This window comes from Solanum pennellii, chromosome 8 (genome assembly GCF_001406875.1).
Source record: "Solanum pennellii chromosome 8, SPENNV200".
Classification (NCBI taxonomy): Eukaryota; Viridiplantae; Streptophyta; class Magnoliopsida; order Solanales; family Solanaceae; genus Solanum; species Solanum pennellii.
Window position 1 is genome coordinate 36,760,226 of NC_028644.1, and position 22,779 is coordinate 36,783,004.

Below are 22,779 nucleotides of genomic sequence, written 5' to 3' on the forward strand. Positions count from 1 at the left end.
AAGACAAGATAATCACTTTTCTTTTTGAACTAATATATTTTTGGGTGAAGTAGGAGCACATAGTTCCTCGCTAATGAAGCTGGGAATTCTTTTATGGAGACCTCAAAGTTTCATGACATTATTTAAGAAAGTGAATATATTATATAATCTAGGGCAGAATGTTTTGAAAAATCCTCAGAAATTTCATCGTATTGAAGTCCAATTTTGAAGGCAAAACAAGTATAGGTATGGGCCTATTTTGCTTTACATATTTACATATTTTCTCACGATGCAAGAATAAATTATATATGGGCCTACCATTAGATTTGACACAAGAAGCAACTGTTGAAATCAATTTATCATTCAAACTTTTTTGAAGATGCTATTATGAACTTGTTGTTGTGAGCTTCTCAATATTCATTTAGGCTCATCTTCCTTACAATACAACATTTATGTTCTCCGGCCTTACAATACAATATTTAGGCTCTTCTGTCTTACAATATGACATTTAGGCTCCTTAGGTTTATCGGCCTTAAAATATGATATTTAGACTCGTTACCTTACAATATGATATTTTGTCTCGTCTGCCTTATAATATGACATTTAGTCTCATGTACCTATTAATATTACATTTAGGCTCTTCCGTCTTAGAATAGGATATCTAGGTTCGTCGTCCTTACAATACAACATTTAGCATTGTCTGCCTAACAATAGGACATTAGGCTCGTCCGCCACACAATACGACATTTAGGCTTATCTACCTAATAATATTTTGTTTAGTCTTTCTTTATTCGAAGTTAACATTATCCTTCGGAAATGAGTTGCAATGCTTCAAGAAGTTAAGCAAAATTTTATTAGGGTTTTCACCATCTTCTCAAACCAGATATATCTTCCTATCTCTTCTTGGAATTATTATTTATCATGTTGGTTCACACTTTTCGTATTTATAAGTTAACATTTTATCGAGTAATATATTAGAAATTGCAGGTAAGATCGGTCGCCCTCTCAACTACAATTTTCTTGTTGACTTGTCTTTCGCAACAAAGGCCCTATCAATTACTTGCTACTCGATGGAATTCCTCTTTCATGTTCTTCTCTCTACCCTAATCTTATACATTCATGATGTAATCATGCCTTTTAAATCATCGTACCACTTTCCCTTTTTTAGGAACTTCATTTGTTCTTAAATGTAGAACTACACACGGCCTCATTCTTGTATAACCAGAGATATGTAGGCGGCTTAATACCAAAGTCTCGTTCGTACCCCTTTTTAACTGTATATCAAATAAATTTATGCCACTGACATCTCTCATCGGCCAAACAAAATTGGCTACTAAGTCAGTGTTGGTTGCCCGACAATTTATTCTTCATTCCTAAAAAAACTAGGGGCAGCTGTTGACACCCAATTTTGACCGACCTTTAACCTTTTGGACATGGTATTCGGTTAAATACGTATTTTTAACACATATTTCTTGTCTATCTTTTTTATTCAATTTTGTCTAAAATTATATAATTTTAAATCATTTTATTATAGATAAATTATTATTGTTAAACTTGAAATAATTATTTTACTCAAATATTTTAAAATGTAAGTGATTTAAAGTATATAAAAATATTATAATTTATGTACTATTTAATTGTATTGAATTTCCTAAATATTTCTCAAACTCATTTAAATAATGGCCTAATCTATTTAGAGTTATTTTGATTCTAGCCTATCGTAATTCAATTCATTGAAATTGTAGTCATTATTAATGTGGCTCATTTTTATTTCAACTTCAATTTACAGCTTTAGTCATGCCAATCCAATTCTCAAACCAATTCTTTTAATCGTATCCATACGTTGCTTTGATGAAACTCAACAACTAATCCTAGTCATCTAAGTGATCTTATCCAATGGTCTAGATTTGCTCAACCCTCCTTTCAATTTAAACCTAAAATACACAAATCATTTTTTATCATCTTCTTTAAGGGAAATCGAGCTCTCCTCCGCCCTCTCTCGTCCGTCTCTTCCTAAGCATAAACCTCAGCTCCCTCGACCTCTCACTTTAAAGGCGACAATAACATCCAATCTACAAGAAACCGGACTAGCAGGAGGTAGGATGACGCCACCATTCATTTTCTCTCCAGCGAGAAACAACAACAAAGCTCAGGAAAGTCAAATAAAGTGACAAGAATTTTGGTGAAGTTAAAGTTCTAGACGAATCTTTTCAGATCCACCCAAGTTTATTCTCGTCTTTGATTTATCATTTAAATTCTCAGTGGATCATTGAACTTATGATATACTATTGCTTGCTTGCACATTGTTAGATTTGCTTACTTCTATAAAATATTATCTAAGCATGTTTTCTCTGTGTTTTGTTAAAATTCATAGGTTTGATCATGCTTGGTATATCACACTCTTCTATATATGTTCGAATATGTTTTAATCTCTGTAATTGAATGTTAGTATGCATATATTGATATAATTGTAACTCCTTCTAAAATGATATTTGGATTTTCTGCTTAAGAAAATACTTATTTTCCTCCATCAAAGATAACCATGTTAAGCTCCTCCTTAATATTAGCTTATTGTCCCAATTGATGTTGTGGTACTCATTGATTTGAATGAAAAATTTTAGGAAAATTAATAAATCGGGTTGATTACGTTGCTATATATAAATGCTTGAATTGAGTTGTAAATTATTTCTTTCTTTTAGATATTTATCTCTGTATACTTAATATTATATGTTAGTGACTACCATTACTTGATCTCATACCATAATTGGAATTTTACACCAGTTCTTATTACCTAAGTATATTTGGTAAACTATATGACTGATTTCGTGCCCTCTTAGTTATGAAAATTATTGTTTATTTGTTCCTTTCATTTATTCCTATCCTTTAAAGTTGTGACATTCTCCTCTTTTTTAAGTAAATCTTTAAATCCATAATCGCTCCTCACTAATTATTCCCTATTTTGCATGATCCCTCCCTATCACAATAAAATAGGACTAACGGTTGATCACTCTCATGCTTGTACACTTCCATTTACTTTTACAGAATCTTACTACTGACTCATGCTCACGCTTACACACTACACTCACTCACACGGTTATACACTACTTACACACTCCTAGCCTTAGAAACTACTCACACTCTCATCCTTAAGCAACTATTAGAATTTTCTCCATTTAAAAAAATATAAATCCCGGTGAATATTCTAAGAAGGACTTCTCCACTTTGTTTTGTTCTGTTCAGGTCGGTTTGGAATAGAGTTTATCTTCATTGATGATTATTAATTCTTCATAATCGGTTATCTATAATTTTACCACTACTTTAAATTTTGTTTACATCATCTATTATGCATATTTTGTGTTTGAAATAAATAAATGAAGTGTTCTTGTCAGTTCTCTTATCCCTTAATATGTGTATTATTGTATATGAGCAATATAGTAGCTTGAAGTAATGTGTATGTCCTATTCTTCTTGGGTTGATAAAAATAAATGTTATTACATTTGTTGTGTATTAGTTGGGTTTATTGTTGCTTTCTTTAACAGGGTTTTAACTTAGAGGGTTCAAGAAATAAAGAGTTGCCTAGGGCGGGGATTGGAGAAACTAATTTTGTCTATTGGTTCATTTTTTATTGTATTATGTCATTTATTTTTTGTTTCATTCAGTTTGTAATGTGTTCTATAAATCTAAACTTTTGTTATATGAAATAATTTAGGGATCGTTTAAGGGAGAAAGGGACTTATGAGTTACTTGTTATATTACCGCAACCTACTTGTTAAAAAACATGCCTATAGGACTCAAATGATAAAATTGATGTGAACTAATCAGAATCACATTTGTTGTGCATATTTTATTCCTTTGGTATATGACATAGTTATTTTTTTCTCTAAGTTGAGAACTAAAATCAGCAAATTTGCTTGAAACTTTTATTTTCTGCATTTAAACAACCTTGCCACTTAAATAAAAATAAAAATGAATCAATAAATCATTTTTTTTGCATACTTTCCTAAATTCAGCTACTTTAAATACCCAATGCCCCGATATAATCATGCATTTGAACATTGTTAATTAATAAATTTCTGCATAATTATTCTGCCACTTAAAGTTAATTGTTCTGCTACTTCTCATTTTCTGCATTTGCTACTTGCTTGACCTGATTAAGTCTTGTTGATTAATTGGCATTTATCATCACTTCTATGCCACCCTTAAAATAAATTAATAACTAATTCAATGTGATGACCCAATGTAGCCCCTAGAAGTTAGAGTACTCTTAAATCACCACATGGCGTCGTCGACCTCTCGGAGGTCTAAGCAAGACCTTAGACATCTTTCATTGCATAATAGTAATAAAAATAGCGGAAAATTTAACACTTTTCATAGCACATCATATGATAGAATCATCACTTCATATATATAAAATAGTATAAGTACATAATTAGACTCTAAGTCTCTTTGCCATCTTAAGACACAACTCAATAGAATAGAATATGGAACGAGCCTTAACAACATAACATATAAGTCTAAGATATTACATAAACTTAAACATCTTGACATAGGAAACCCATGAATCATAAGGGATCCTTTACTTGAACTTGGAAGATCTATACAAGCTCTTTACATAGGGGACGTCGTCTAGCCATCAACACCTACACTTTGTCTAAAAATATGAAGAACAATGGTATTAGTACGAGAATGCACTAAGTATGACAACCATACAAAAACATGTATTTAGAGAGTACATATCATTTTTAAAAATGCAACATGTCTTTTTATTAAATTTCACGAACATAGGCACATATAAACTCAATATAGTTCACATACATCACATATACATGGATACTACTCATAATAGCATATAAAGTCATTTATCATACTTTCAGGCATATTCAATACATCCAATACATTACCTTTCTTTGATCTTACTTCTTTCCTTAAGCAACCCTCAAGTAAACATAGTGTAATGTATCACCATGAGGTTACTTTACAATAGACTATCATACATATGCTTCATAAACATAACCACATACATTTACAAGTCATAAGCACCTCATAGACATAAGTTTCACATAAGGACCATCACCTAAGACAACTCCTAAGTCACACTAGTGCCACATATAGGTAGCAACTTATAATACTACCTTCACCAGGTGTACCTAAGAAGTTACCTTAGACTAGGAATAACATACTCAACAAGTCATAACACTTTCATTTATAACTAGACATAAAAACACATACTTCATAGCATCATATAAGGACTCTTTTCTTTACTACAACCTTACTCGTAACTCATTTAGTTAATACCATAAGTAAACCACCCTCATAACCTCTTCAGAAGCTTACTTGTGCAATGTACACATGGAGTCCCATCACCCTACATATACTAAGTAAAGTCATTTAGACGCCACAAGTGTAACTCACATACATAGTCATAATTCATGTCTTCAAATAACAAAGTCACTTAATTATGCATTCATACAAGTACATTCATAAAATAAGTCTTTACTTCATAAGAGGCTTTAATCCTATCTTTTCTTGAAGTCATCTAGTGCAATGCATATGTAGGGTCCATAGTCCTCCCTATATTAAGTACACTTCTTAAGGAATTTGATTAGAATTCATATTCTTGTCTTATTTATTTTCTTAACTTTCGGGAGACACAACTATAATAGACATAGACTATGTGAGATACATGAAATCCGGTGTTCTGCTCCCATTCTGAAAAGAGAGGGTACTACTACCAAGGTAGGATCTTCATAAAAATAGCTATTCCAGTGGATCCACTAAGCTAAAACCTACGGGGCACGTATTTATCGAACAATGAGATTGCTTCTAGAGACCTTGACTTGCTAACGTGGAGGTTTCAGTCTCATTATACAACATCTATATTGGGAACCCAGACTTGCTAACGCGAAAGTTCTCTTTGTGGGAAGTCGTACTTACTAATGTGAAGCTCCTACTCTCATTTTTTATGTTCACTTGGTGCTAAGCTTAAACTCCTTTTTTTAAACATCATTAAGCCTTTATATAACATTAGTTCATAAGGAAAAGGCTTAGGGACTTACACCATCATACATCATATAGCTCAAAGGTATCTAAGATGAGAATGTACTTTCATCATAGAACCTACATTATGTGAGAATGTCCTTTCACATAATCATATCATATTCATACTATAGTCTTGTTTAGAGTAAAATTGAGTAATACCTTTCAAAAGACTCACTTATTCATTGGAGTACCATTAACATACTTCATTCATACATGTATGTGTATGTACATATATGTGAGATCTACCTCCACATAAACGCCTTTAGGCACATATGTTCATAACTTCCTTAATCATATACTTAAAATGCATACAAATAGGTAATTATTCATAGGAGAAATATCATTTCCTTAGTAATCATGAATCTACCCTACTCATAGATATGCATGAAGTGTGTGTACATTGGTCAACATAATCACATAATGTCTATCACATAGCATTGAATAAGCCACCCTCTGAAGATCTCAACACATGTACATCACTCTTTCATGTCTTGAGTGAAACACACCTAGAGTATTTAAGACTATAGACTACACACACCCACATTACATCATAGGAGGCAAGTACATATTCAACAATAGAATAGAATACACCTAGCATAATTTGATCATACATTCATATAGGGTTCATACAGGTAGGGGTCATGATAAAAGGATATTATTCATCACTATCCATATAGACCACCCAACCCTAACATGATGATCACACATATTCACATAACATCATTCCCACACTTAGGTCATGCAACTACTTTTGAGGGTTATTCATATGCTTCACATAACATCATTTCACTTGGAACATGATATTAGAATGAAGGATAAATCCTTTGACTTCCTAAAAATGGAAATCATCATATCAATTCATCTTGCATCTAATGCCCTAAATTCCATGATCATAACACATAAACGTGTACAACAATGTTAACACTGCCACCATAAGTGGATGTCACAATTCAATATACACTCTAAGCCAATAAGAGGAAAATATGTCAACTTACAAAATCTCCAAGCTAATGATCATCTTGAAAAATTCCCAACATTTCATAATCAATTGACATAAAGGAATATAGAATTAATAAATTCATGATAATCTAAACATAATTTGATCATCATAACATCAAGATTAGAAGACCCACATTCTAGGCAAATTTGAGAAATTAGGAGGATCATGGGTTCATAAAATAGGATATAAATTCATCATAAAATCAGTATATAAACATATATTCATCATTAGAATGTTTTTGAAATCAATTTGAGAAAGAACTCATGGCTAGATTGAAAGATAGGGTTTTTGACTTAGAAGCGTGTTTGGAAAAAAGCATTGAAAGGACTCCATAGATGAATGGTTATCTAGGGATGAAGGATTACCATACCTTATACATAAGAAATCCCACGAAAATCTGAGAAGAAAGCTCCAAGAATCCACCTCCATAGTTTGTTCTTGAGCTTGGTCTTCATTGGAGGTTTTTGGGTTTTTGGAAGAAAAGACACTTTTGGGGATTTTTATTTCTTAATGGGTGTTAGGGTTTTGACTTGGGAAATGGGTTAAATAGGTCCTAAAACAGTTTATAACCTACTCCAAAAGATACAAAAACACCCCCATACTTATTGGGACTTTTATACATGTAAAATTGACTTTAAAACGACGCAATCGAATATGGAAAGTAGTTGCTTGTCGCGGAGGCTGACCCAAATCTTGCCTCCCCTAATTTTGAAGAAGTGGTCCACATGTAGGGTGAGCTACACACAAGAATATTTAGCTCCAGGCGCGCACGCATGGCAGCATCCAGATCATGGTGATGCACGCTGCCTTCCTTGTCCGATGTTTGGGTCCTCCTCAAGGACCCTCAGGGTGGTCCTCGGGGAGTTGTACCCTTTTTGACCCTTAACATGCCTATTAAAATACTAGGATAACATTTACTTTTTAAAGACTCCATAAAGCACATATAAACAAAGCAATCAGACAAGGACACACTAGCACGTCCAAAAACTATCTTTCAAACTTCTTGGACGTTCTTGGCCGTTTGACCTCCAAACCTCTTCAAATAAAATATACATGTTGTAAAACACTTTATTTACATGTTATTAACCTTTTATACACATCTGAATATCTAGATAACTTAGTTCATTTTGAGGGTCATCACATTCATGCATGATGTAATATATGTTACCACCATTAAAATTAGTAATAATAATTATAAGCATGATGTTTAAACTGTTCGATGTTGTATTGATATTGTATATTTGTGCACATACTTCAGCATGAGACCTTTTCACTTTACTTGTGTTTGCAAGCATGATTAATTAAAATCTATAGGTCAATCTGAGATTTAGATGCTTATTACTCGTCCTATTATTTTTACTTGGTGTCTAGGTGGGCTTGTTAGGAGCCTATATTCTATTTAGTATAAACCTCCGTTATAACAGTCCCATACCTCTTTTATGTTAAGATGGAAAAATTAGGCACGTTTCAGAGACGTTATGTATGCGGTGGTGGAGTACGGGTAGTTTAGACCTTATGTGTCACATCCAGTGAGCACCCCCTAGACGTAACCGACGTTATCGTCATCGGAGAGGACTATGACTAGCCTCTTAGCATTCGTCATTACATACAAAGGTTCAAAAGTGCAGAAACATAAAAACTTTCATATACAGGTACATCTTGAGGTTTACATATACCTTTCGCTTACACATCATATATACATAGGGATTTTACATAGACTCATCGCATAAGCAGCTTACATAGGCTTCTACTTTTATGCCATATATACAATATACACAATATAGTCTTAATAGGGATGTCTGATATAAAACTATCTAAATGAAATAGAAAAATTCGGGCATAGCCCTTACAAAAATGTATAATTGCCACTTAGGGCTTACAACAATGTCTTGAACAATAAGAGAGAAACAAATATCCTTTGACTGTAGAAAGTAACATAAGTAGAATGAGAAAAGGCATCATCTTTGGATATTGAGGACATACCCACACTTGGAGAAATGATCCAAGTCTTCCTTGAAAATTTGCTACGAACCCTTCAACGAGTGAAACCTAAAATTTTGGGAAATGAGGAGAAATCTGGGTTAGTACACCACTTGTACTAAGTATGGAAACACATGCACACATAAACATAGAAATCATGCTAAAGGGAACATTTGTTCTAATCCATGCTAAATTACTTTGAAAAGCCTTATGCACAACCAAGAACCCATATAAGCCAATAGTCACGTAATGCTTAAGTCTAGACCATGTACAACACAAGACCAACCTCATCAAGTATAGTCAAGGTAACATGTATAACAACATATTTAAGTACATAACCAAAACAACTCCCACATTATTTTACAACAACAAAGCATGTATAATAGTTCATAACACTACAACATATGCAATACCCTTACTTATAACGCGCCATTTAGTCTACAAGTGCAATGACTAAGAAAAGTCCCATAACCTCACTCAATATAGTAAACCAAACAAAGGTTCACAAGTAATGCCTAACCTCACATAAAATTGTATCAATAGTAGTAATCATCATATTTAGAAATATAGACCAATAGCATGTTCATAAGTGAAACGAACGTCATATAGGATCATCAACATGTAAAGTCAACATATGCATAACATTTACATTATAAGAACATAAGAACAACCATCTAGGATTTCCCTCAAGGCCAACTAGTGTAATGTATAGGTAGACTCTCGTACCCCTATCTAGACTAAGTCAAACCCTTTAAGTCACCCTAGTTAGTGTTCACATTATTACTTCATTTACTATCGGGAACACTTGCCTTAACTGACATAGACCACAAAAGCTTAATGTGAAATCCGGTGTCATGAAAACCCTACACCGAAAGAAGGTGGTCTACTTTCGAAAGTAGTACCAAACATGAACATAGCATTTAGGTGGATCCATAACTTGTATTCCTATGGGAAAACATAGTTCAAGAACTAGTAGACATGTTTGAGACCCTATTTATTCAATGGACATTGTAATCTCTTTCTCATGAGTACAATAGTGAACCTATCTTCCCTACTTGGGAGGGACACTCCTCACTACTAGTTCACTTAGTGCTAAATTAGAGTCCCTTTTGAAATGTCTTTATGTCTTTCTTTAATAATCATAACTTAGTTTAGTTCATAGGAGAATAACCCCTTTTATAGTCATAGTCATTAGATAAATAGGAATTGCATAAGAATACTATTTCAATATAACCCTCATATGTGAGATTAACACATTCACATCATCATATCATGGTAAGGCACATAGGTAATTCCTGATCCACCTTATATCATTACATCTTAATCATAATCTCACAATTCACTTAATCAAGACATTTCAATTGCATCATCATACCAACACCTACTTAATCAAATCACAAGATACACCTCAATTGAAATTCATCACCAAGTACAAGCCATAATAATTGAAGTAAAGGTTTGATATTACAAAGACTTATCCAATATCCTTCACAAGCCATCATCCATGGTATTACCATTAACCATCCAATTATACCCCACAATAGGTGTAATATCATCATAAAATAGTATATAAAACAATGTCTAAGTCAATTATATCAATCCTAATCAATTCAACATGAGTTTATAATCTAGGGTTAGGGAATTGGGTCAAATTCATCATCCCTAGCACATTCAAGGTATAATCATCAAGAACTAACTCAATTAAACAATAATATATCATAATATAATCATAATAACCAATAGAAATCAACAACGACACAATTGAAAAGATCAATCCCGGATTAGGAAGAAACCCATATGCAATTAATCTTTTTGAAACCAATTTAGAAAGAACCCTTTGGGGAATGGAATTCCAAAGGTTAAAAGTTCTTATACCTTGATGTTTTTTGAATATAAATGGACGAAAGTAGTGTTCTTGAAGACCAACTGCCCTTGACCTTTTTTTTTCTATGGATTTCTTCTTTGGGAGAGCGAGAAAGTAAAGAGTAGGAAGAGTTATTGAAGTTTAGGAATTGGGGGTGTGGGGTTAGTTTAATTAGGCTTAGATCTTTATATAGGTCCTTAATTAATTTAATTAGGCTTAGATCTTTATATAGGTCCTTAATTAATTTAATTAGACCTTACCTAACCCTTAATTAACAAACTAACCTGCTAAATAATTAAATGAAGTCACTTAAGACCAAACAGAAAATCACAGACTTTACCTACGAGACCTCGACCTACGATTTGTAGGTCAGTCAACACCCTTGCCCTCCCCACAGTCTTGCACAACCATCGTTTGCATCAAAAACAATGTTTTTGTCCACTTTTAGAAATAAGTGTTGCAATACAGAGACATCGTTGCCCTGTCATCAGGACGATGGTCCGTCATTTGGCAACCGTAGTAGGCTACTCTCAACACTGCCCAATTTCGCAGATTTGGGTCTAATGCAAGGGTCCTCTCCAAGGACCCTTAGGGTGATCCTTAGGGAGTCATACCCAAACTTTTTGATGCTTAACATACTCTAACACTAGTTTGACACCGTTACACCAATTTTCATCAAATTTTGACTCCTAAAACCCCGTCGAATAGGCTAAGACACACTAGCACCTCTTTCACAAATCTCCGGACGTCATGGATGATCTCTTGACTCTAAAACTTCCTAAATGACTAATAAACATTATTTCAGGTCTTATAACAGTGTTTCAAGTCTTAGATACTCATGTGAAGTTCAAGATTAGTTCTTGGACTTTCGTAGTGTTACATTATCCCCCCCCCCAGGAACATTTGTCCCCGGATGACACTAGAATCTTTTGAAGGGAAAGAATAGACTCAATAATAGCAGCCCAACAAACAACATACTTAATCAACATGAGTTACAAACTCAAAGGAGTGATTCACCACTCCCTTCAACATATAACCATGGCATTTCGCAAGTAACTAAAAACTTCAATTACCACACATATATAAGAGCTCAAAATCACAACATGAGGAACTACCTACTCAATAATAACATGATCTCAACATAACATTAAAGAGACAATTATGCCATCACAACATATATCAACATGCTCCATATCATTTCATAAAGGCAACAATATACGAAATACACAACTAAGTGCTAATCAAGACAAAGAGCTTTTTTTTATGAAAATTTATTTAAGCAAAAACCTTTACCATAATTATGCATATATTTACAAAATAAGTCAAATACAAATTAACTCATTATTTTCATTATTAATAGGAACAACTAACCTTAATTAGCAAAGAGATGAGGATAAGGGGACTTCATGTCGGCCTCGGCCTCCCATGTTGCTCCCTCAACGAGGTGGTTTGTCCATAGAACTTTACAGAGGCCAGCTCTTTGTTCCTCAACTTCTTCACTTGCCAGTCAAGGATTTCCATTGGAACCTCTTCAAAGGAGAGGTTGTCATCCAAACCAAGACATTCAATATGAATAATGGACTCGGGGTCACTAATGCACTTCTTAAGCATGGAGACATGGAATTCCGAGTGAACCAAATCTAGTTCACTAGGTAATCTCAACTCATATGGAACGTTGCCAACCCTTTACAAAATTTCATAGGGACCCACATAGCGAGGACTAAGTTTACCTTTCTTGCCAAACTTTATCACCCTTTTCATCGATGAAATTTTCAGATACACGTTATCACCTTCCTCAAATTCAAGGTCTCTTCTCCTATTATTGGCATAAGAGTTTTGCCGACTATAGGTTTTCTTCAATCTATTCCTTATCATATGAACTTTCTCCGAAGTGTCATACATCGTTTCAGGACCCAAGGGTGAAGAATCACCAACCTCAAACCATCCAACCGGAGATCTACATCTCCTACCATACAAAGCCTCAAAAGGAGCGATGGATATAGTCGAATGGTAACTATTATTATATGAAAACTCAACCAAAGGCAAATGTTCATCCCAAATTCACTAGAAGTCAATAACATAAGCTCTATGCATATCCTCAAGGGTTTAAATAGTATACTCTGCTTGACCGTCCGTCTAGGGATGAAAATTATTCTTAAATCCTAAGTTTTTTGGAAAGAACTCTAAAACCGAGATATGAATTAAGCACCTCTATCCAAGATTATGGATAAAGGGATCACATGAAGACTCAGAATCTCATTTATGTAGATCTTTGCAAACTCTTTCATCGAATAAGTAGATTTAACGGGGATAAAGTGAGTTAATTCCATCAACCTATCCATAACTACCCATATAAAGTCATTTTTCCTTCGAGTCCGAGGCAAACCCACTATGAAGTCCATATTAATGTTTTCCCACTTCAAAGAGTGAACTTGAATTTCTTGAAGTAAGCCACCTGGCCTTTAGTGCTCTACTTTCACTTGTTCGCAATTTCGATACTTTACCACAAATTTCTCTATGTTGATTTTCAAGTCATCCCACCAAAATACTCTTTTATGGTCATGATACATCTGAGTAGAACCCAGATGAATAGAATAATGGGAACTCTGAGCTTTCTCAAGAATCTGGTCTCTCAAATCATCAACATCGGGCACACACAACCTCTCTTGGTACCTCAAAACACCATCACCCCTAAGGATAATGACTCATTAAGCTTACCAAAAAAACAATTCCTTCAACTCTATAAATGATGGATCAAAATATTGATTAGACTTCACCTCTACCACCAAAGACGATTCGGATTTATGATGGACCATAAAACCACCATTAGGAGAATCATCCAATCTAACACCCAAACGAGCCAACTCATGAACATCTTTCACTAGGTCTTTCTTGGATTCCTCTACATAAGACACACTACCCATGGTCATACGACTAAGAGAATCTGCAATCACATTAGCCTTGTCGGGGTGGTAGAGAACACTTATGTCATAATCTTTCAACAATTCTAACCACCTTCGTTGTTGGAGATTCAACTTCTTTTGGGTAAACACATATTGAAGACTCTTATGATCGATATACACATCAACATGGACACCATAAACATAATTCCTCCATATTTTCAAGGCAAACACCATGGCTGCTAACTCAAGATCATGGGTTGGGTAGTTCTCTACATTAACCTTTAGTTGCCTAGAGGCATAAGTTATAATCTTACCATGTTGCATGAGGACACAACCCAAACAAATTCAAGAAGCATCACAATATACCACAAAAACCTCGGTACATACCGAGGTAAAACTATCTTTCAACACTTGGAATCTTCAACACTATCTTTCAACACTTGGAATCTTCTTTCAGAAGCCTCTGACCACTCAAAATTTCACATTCTTTTGAGTCAAAGTTGTCAAAGGAGATGAAATAGACGCAAACCCATAAACAAAACTTATATAGTAACCCGTTAGACCCAAGAAACTTCTTATATCGATTGGGCCAAAGGTGTAGGCCAATTCTTAACTACTTCTGTCTTTCTCTAATCAACCTCTACACCATCATTATAGATGATATGACCAAGAAACGCTGTCAATCTCAACCGAAATTCACATTTGCTGTACTTGGCAAAAATTTGGTGTTCCTTAAGAACTCGCTGATACCAATTTTGGGGTGAAAGCGGAATTATATAGGAAGTGTAGTGAAGAGAGATTGATGAAAGATTGATGATTTTATTTATGAGGGGAAGCCCTCTATTTATATACAAAAATTTCACACTTTTGGCCAAAATGGCCGACATCTACTTTACACTTGGCCTTTTTACATTTGACCGACGCAAAAAACAAAAACTTAATGGCCTATTTTTATTATTGGCCGACACACTTACTATTTACTTTACGACTTTTTACATAATTGGCTTTTTACAGCCGACGCAACACGACAAAAATAAAAGACTGACACAATACTTTTTACATATGGCTGATATTCAGCCGACACAAAACGATAAACACTAATATTATTTTATTATTTTTTTTTATCTTCTTTTATCGGAATCTTCTGGTGTAGCTTGTTCTTATCCCAAATCAACTGTTGGTATTACGTTGTCTTCTCCATTACACTTGGAGCATCTATGATCTGGGTACTTATTTCCGATAAGCTTGCAATATCTTACTAGTAGCTCTTCTGAAATAAATTCCTTCTTCAAGGCTCTTGTAGTTGGTTGTTCTTCTGGCTTTAGTAATGACAAAATCCATCGCTGGACTTCATCCATATCTGATTTCCTTAGCTCTTTGGAGTTCGCATAAATCATTACCTGATCTCTTGCATAATAGCTCCAAATGGCATTGCCATTTAAATAATTATTTGCTAACTCTTGTATAATCGTAGCTATGCCAATTATTCTTTTATTCGCATAAAAGTTAGGCATTTCTGTCTTTGGTATCTCGATTTGTTTTTCTATTTCTTCCGGTATAATCATATCTCTGGTAAGTCCTATCTTTACAACTTGTATCGGTGATTTTATCTCCTCGTATAGTATCTCTGCTGGTGCTGTATAGAATTTTATATAGAATAGGTTCCCTTTAGTAATTCTTTTATATGTCAAGAATGCTCTATGTAGCTCCGGTATTCCAATTATTTCTTCTCCGGTATATGTATATACTGTATTTAGTAGTCCATAACTGTAACATGTCTTTACTAGGTTTGGGCTGGTTTTAGGTTGTGCTATAAGTTTGTTGTATCCCTGTAGCTTCTGGGTTATGTAATCTTCTTCGGGATTTTTTGTCTGTGTGGATCTTGGGTTTAGGTTTAAATATGTCTGGATTTTATATATATTTTCAATGTAGGATTGTGTAATGTAGTTATATCTCTTTTTGTCATTTTGTAGGCTAACTGCGTAGGTAGATGTTTGCGGTTCTACTGGTATCTGTATTTGTGGTTTTTGGATAAATGGTTTTATAAATAGCTGGTTTAAATTTGTATTTTTTGATTTTTCAGTAACTCTTTTGCTCGTACCTGCAGCTGTATTTAAACAAACATTGTTATGGGTTTTTTGGAGTATCCCATCGTCTCCTTCTAGTTCTGGCTGTTTTCCGTCTGCCGGACGACGTAGCTCCGCATGTTTAGAGTCATGCTGCTGACTGTTAGCTTTCAGATTTTGTACATCTGTCTCTATCTTTTCTATTTTTTGGCATAGATTTGTCATCATTGCCAATAGATCTTTCATTGTATCTCTTTCTTGAGAGGTAGTCTGCAATAAGATTTTCATCAGTTTTAATAATCTCAATTGTAAATGTAAAATTTAATATATTTAATATTAATCTTCTTATTTCTTTTGTTGTAACTGAATCGTCTATCTTTTTGGTTATCCACCACTTTACCTGTGTGTTATCTGTCCTTACAATAAATTTATTGTAAACTATATATGGTTCGAATGCTAGTAAACATTTATATAATGCAAATAGTTCCTTTCTATTTATCTCCCATTTTGCCTGTGCTTCAGTATATGATCCTGAGTAATATCTGCAATGGTGTTCTATCTTTTCTTTGTTATATTTATATTTTAGTACTCCTCCATAACTGTGATCACTCGAATCTGTTTCAACTATGTATATAAATGTTTTACTTTCATCAGGAAAATACAGTTTTGGTAGATTTTTACATAATTTCTTAATATTCTTTATGTGTTCTTTATCTTTGTTGTCAAAATAATATTCAACATCTTTTTTAAGTTTTTTATGTAGTGGTTTTAAATGTTCTGCTAGTTTTGGTATATATTCTCTTACTTGATTTACTAGTCCTAAAAATGATTGTAATTTCTTTTTTGTATCTATATTTTCGTCAAGGGTGATTATCTTTTGTACTATGTGAGTTTGCATTTTTATTCCATTTTTATCTATTTGTATGCCTAGAAATTCTATCTGTGGTTTCATTATTTCTGCTTTACTTTCACTTAAGCTTATACCTGAATTTTTTATTATATGTATGAATTTTTCTAATAATCTTATATGTTCTTCTTGTGTTTTAGAATATAATAATATATCATCTATGTATACAATGCAATTTTCTAATTGGTTGAAATAGTTGTCCATAAAGTGTTGATATCTACCTGGTGCATTTTTATATCCAAATGGTAATACATTCCATTCATAGAAACCTTGTGGTACTGTGAATGCTGTTAATTGTTTAGATTCTTCTTCTAGTCTTAGATGGTAAAATCCTGATTTACAGTCAAATTTACTAAAATAGTTATATCCTTGTATCTGTCTTATTTTAAGTATTTTATTAGGTATTGGGTAGTTGTATGTTTTAGTTTTGGCGTTTAGATTTCTGTAATCTATAACCATTCTACTTTTACCTCTTTTTTGTTCACTATGTTTTATAACTATAAATGCCGGGCTTGTGTGCTTACTGTTACTTTCTTGTATATAATTCTTTTCCAGTAATTCATTTATATGTATTTTAAATTCTTGTAAATCATCGAAGTTATATTTTAACGGTTTCTGTGTTATTATACTATTTTCGTCTATTAGCTCAATCTTTACCTTTGTTTTATGTTTTTCCCATCCTTGTAATGGGTCTTCATTGTATAGTTGTTTTAGTTGTTCATTAATTATTTGAACTCTGTCTATTGTAAATATGATTATTTCCAATTGTGTTTCTTGTTCTTTATCTATATTTTTCATTTCTTGGTTTATTTTTTCACTACCTTTTATCCATTCCATAGCTTTTCGTTGTTTATTTTTTACCCTTTTTGCTCCTATTTTATTGCCACATGGTGTAGTAAGCCACCAGTGTGTTTTTGTTATTATATGTGGGTAAAATTTATCTAAAAATGGCATTCCTAGTAACATATCTTTTGTTGTGAACTCAAAATTATAGATTTCTTCTATTATTAGTATTTTATCCCATATTTGTATCTTTATATTTTTTGCTTTGTATTTTATCATACTTCCTTCATTATTAAATCCTGTTACTACCATAGGTGTTTTTAGTTTTTCCCATTTATCTTCTGGTAGACAATTATATTTACATATGTTTGCTTCTGCTCCTGTATCTATCATAGGTGTATAATATCTGTTGTAATATCCTTCTACAATAATTTTCGCAAGAATAAATATTTTCATTATTCATTTTGTTCTTTTTATGATTATTTTCTTATTTTGACAAGTTATTGTTAATTGTTCATTTTCTATTTTGTATGGCTTAACTTTTTCTAACCATTTTATTCCTAACGTGATATTATAATTTCCTTCGTATATTTTAAATTGTAATTTTAATGGAATTCCTCCTATAATTATTTCTTTTTCTGTTGTTTCTTCGTTTGTGTTTATTATTTCACTGGGTAATCCAGGGTATGTGTGTCCTGTTTTTATAATTTCTTCTTCTAATACTAGTTCTCTTGTTATATGATTTTCTTCTTGTCCTGTATTTATCAAGATTTTATATTTCCTTTGATCCATTATTCCTGTTATAAAATAGTGGTTAGGTGTTATTTCTTCTAATAATTCTTGAGGCATTTCATATTTTCTTTTAGATGTACTCATTCTTGATGAGGTAGCTCTTGTTAGTGTATTTGGTACGCTTGAAGTACTTAATCTTTCTTTTACTATTTCTAAATCTTCTTCCATGTCAATTTCTTTATAGCTGTAGTCATTATTGTCTATTACAGTAATTATTTTTTCGAAAGGATTTTCTATTTTTATTTTATCAATTTTATTTCTTGCTGTTATTTTATGTTTTGTGGTTAATATATATAGATTTTTACATCTTGCTGTAAATATTTTACTTCCTGGTGCTAACTTTATTCCTGATAATTTCCAATATAGTACTAATGATTTATCTATGTTTGTATCTGTTAATGCTACTGTATAATTAGCACTTATTATGAATTTAAATTTTTGGTATATTAAATTTCCTCTAACTGCACTGATTACGCTTTTTTCTATAGGATGTATTATTCTGTCATCTGCTAGATATATTTCAATGGGTGTATCTATTCCTTCTCTGAAACAAGCTTTTATCAGTATTTCTGTTCCTCCTAAATGTACATATTTTATATCTGCTTTATTTTTTATATTTTGTATTTCTTTATTTATTATTCGTTTGTTTATTATAGGTATATATGCTTTTCCACTTGTATATTTACAATCTATGGCATGTTCTTTCTGACTAACTACATAATATTCTTCTTTTCGCCTTTTAAAAATATTTTTTAATAAGGATGTTTCAAGTATCTTTTCAACGCTTAAATCTAATTCTTTTCCTTTTATCTGTTCAAAAATTGTGTTATCAAATATGATTTTTTGATGTGATATTTCTTCATTTTCATAATTTTCTTCAGTTATTATTTTTATTTCACTTTCTGACATTATTCTTCATTTATTTCATCATTATCTGTATTAGTATTTTCTTCTTCATTTTCAGTTTCTATATCTGATACTTCGTATATACTATCATTTTCACTTAATTCATAGTCTATGTATTCTATTTGCATATATTTTTCATCGTCTATAATTAATTCTGCAATTTGTTTTCTTTTTAGGTTTTTTGGTAATTTACAATTTTTAGCTATGTGTCCTATTTTTCCACAATTGTAACAAGTACATTGGGATATTTTCCTCTTTGGTCTATATGGTCTTTTTGTTTTATAATTTTTTATATAATATCTTCTTCTTGGTTGTTTATATTTATACTTAGTTTTATTTTTTGTGTAATTTTTATATCTTTTACTTTTCTGTTTTTTATATGTGCATCCAAATTGTGGTGCCATTTTATTTTTGCAACACGATAAGTTTTTATTTAATACTTTTTCCATTTTTAATTTTTCTTTTTGGCTTTCACATAATTGTGTAAACCATTGAGATAAGAATTTTATTCTAGATCCTAAAGTATCTGTAAGCCCTTCATTCTCCCAATCTTTAATTACTTTTGTACTAAATGGTTCTGGTAATTTTGTAAAATATTGGTGTCTTACTTCTTTTGCTTCATTAAGATTATATTTTGCTTTGTAGTAATATTCTTTAAATGCGCAAGTGTATTCTTCTATAAAACACATTTTACATATAGCTAATTTTGTCATAAGTTGCCTGTTTATTATTTTTTCTTTATTTTGTTCTTTTACATCTGTGGTCATACCTCCGAATTCACTTCTTATCGTCAATTCGTATTTATCTAATATTTCTATATTTGTTGCTAAAGAAGATCCATCTAATTTTGTATTATTTCTAAGTACTTCTAAACTTTCTGGGGGTAGATTTTCTATCCATAATTTAACTGTTCCTACAAATGTTCTTTCTATATATCTTGGTGTTTCTGTTGTACTTATTTTGTTATCTATTAGTTGTTTAGATATATTTCCTGTCCATAGTAACATTACTTTATTTATATCTGTTACACAATCTAGGTCTAAGAAATTATATTGTTCATTTGCTGGTTTTGGTATCCAATTTTTATTTAATCTACTGTTCCATATCGTATTAGCTCTATCTGACTGTTGATAACTTTCTGTATAATAAGTTGGTTGTGCCCTTCTAGGACTAGTTCTGGGACTATTTCTTGGACTATTTTCTGGTTTAACTCCTGATGTACTAGGTCTATTTGTATCTCCTGTATTTATTTCTAATTTCTTTAGTTTGTTTGTCTGTTCCAAGATTTCTGTATATGTTTCACTTATATCACTTATTTCCGATTTTTGGTCATTTTCATTTTCATCTATTTCATTTATTTCATTTAATTCAAGATCTTCATCTAATTTTTGTCGTACTTCGTTTATTTTATTTTTTAATTCTTTTTCTAGTTCTTTTTCTTTTTCTATTTGTTTTGCTTTTTGTTTTTCTTCATATAATAATCTTAATTTTGTTAGTTCTTTTTCTAGTTCTTCTATTCTTGTATTTTTTATTTCTTCTACGTATTGTACTTCTTGTTTTGCTTGTATTCTTATTTTTTCTATTTCTTTTGATCTGTCTATTTCTTCATTTTCTTTTGTTATTCTTACCATAGCTGTTAAACTGTCTTCTAATTTTGCTGTTTCTCTTTCTAACATTAAGTATAGATTATTTCCTATTTTTTTATATCTTCTTCCTAGATTTGAAAATATTATTTTTATTATCATTCCGTCTTGATTTTCATATGTTTTTTCGTCTACTGCAAATTCTTCTTTATTCATTATAATTTATGTATTATATTATGTTGTAACTCATATTCAAGACAATCTAATTCTAATTTTAACATAGATATATCTTTTCTTTGTACTAGTATCGATTTATTACATACATCTGCTAATATGTTTTCTTCTAATCTTCTTTTTCTATGTTGTAATTCTTGTTCTTTTTCAGTTATTTTTTCCGTTATTTTTTCTATTAATTGTTGTTTATAAATTTCTTTGTTCATACTGTTTTTTCAAATAGCGAACATATTTGTATTCTGTTTTCGAAATTTTATCTATTAAATGATCTTTTTCATTATTACTTGTTTTGACTAGTTGTGATAGTTCATATTCTATATATAAGGGTCTTAATTTTTTCCATGTCTTTCTTATTTTTTTACCTATATTGTTTGTTGTTATTTTAGTTTCTTTGCTTGGTATTATATTATCCTTCATAAAATGTCTTTCTGTAATATTCTCTTTTAAGTAGATCTAATCGTTGTATTTCATTAGCATTATTTGTAATATATTCTAGATGTTCAACTTCTCTAGTTCTCAAATAATCGAATAGATTTTCTATTAGTAATTTCTCATGTAGATCTATATCTTCTATAGTTTTTACCCAATATTGTAAATATTCGTAATTTATCATTAGTCTGTATCTATATCATCATATAAATCATACATATCATAATAAAGTTCATCCTGTATACTTTGTATGGTTAACTGAGTCCAACCTTGAGTCGTTATCTCTATTATTTCATATGTTACCAATTTATCATAAATTTCTCTTTTTATGTCAGTATTAAGATTTTTTAATATATAAAGTAGTAATATCTTATATTCATCATTATCATCAATTAAGTAGGTACCCATTTTATTCATTTTTGCTAAAAGTTTTATTCCTTCCAACCTCTTAATAAATTATACTTACATATTATGTAATAATAATGGTTTAATAATCATCTCGTCTAGTCACTACTACAGCTTTCTTCTTTGATTAGTTACCCTAGCAGCGCCTCGACTCTGTTTACTCCCCTAAACGGCCTTCTTTGCCATTCTTCAAATATGCCAAGATATCGTCAATGAAGACAATAACAAAGGAATCTAGGTGATTCCGAAACACCCTATTCATTAGTCCTTAAAAGTCAATGGGGGCATTTGTCAACCCAAACCACATCACAAGAAACTCATAGTGAACATACCTAGTTCTAAAAGTCGTCTTAGGTATATATTCACCTCTCACCCTAAGTTGGTGATTCCCGACCTCAAATCAATCTTTGAAAAATAATGTGTACCTTGGAATTGATTAAATAAATTAAATCATCATTCATAGGGAGAGGATACTTGTTCTGTATAGTGACCTTATTGAGTTGTCGGTTATCAATATATATCCTAAGGGACCCATTCTTTTTCTTCACAAAAACACCGGGGCACCCCATGGTGAAATACTAGGACGAATGAAACCCTTGTCTAGCAAGTCTTTAAGTTGAGCCTTCAACTCTTTCAATTCGCCTGGAGGCATCCGATAAGGAGGAATTTAAATGGGTTTCGTATTCGGTAGCAAGTCAATACCAAAATCAATTTCCCGTTCAGGAAGGATTCCGGGAAGATCATTAGGATAGACCTCCAGAAATTCTCTCACTACGGGGACTAACTCAATGGGAGGATTTTTAGAGTCTAAATCTTAGACTCTTACAATATGGTTTAAAAACCCTTTAGAGATTATGTTACAAGCCTTTAGAAAAGAAATGATACGACCTCTAGAAATAGAATCCCCTC

General features: G+C 32.1%; 2 protein-coding genes across 2 annotated transcripts; both read right to left on the reverse strand.

Moving 5' to 3' along the window:
• Positions 1 to 14,925: 14,925 nt before the first annotated feature.
• On the reverse strand, positions 14,926 to 16,077 carry LOC107027607. The gene has a single exon (XM_015228729.1). It carries the CDS (start codon positions 16,075 to 16,077, stop codon positions 14,926 to 14,928), a length of 1,152 nt encoding a protein of 383 aa, XP_015084215.1.
• Positions 16,078 to 19,272: 3,195 nt separating this feature from the next.
• On the reverse strand, positions 19,273 to 21,843 carry LOC107028112 (the record flags this gene model as incomplete). The annotated part of the gene is made up of 1 exon (XM_015229161.2): positions 19,273 to 21,843. A coding segment is annotated over exon 1 (1,746 nt), but the record flags the coding sequence as incomplete, so codon positions are not given.
• Positions 21,844 to 22,779: the final 936 nt, after the last annotated feature.

Coding starts and splice junctions, on each gene's coding strand:
- LOC107027607 (XM_015228729.1), bottom strand. CDS start 16,077: ATGAAAGATCTATTGGCAATGATGACAAATCTATGCCAAAAAATAGAA.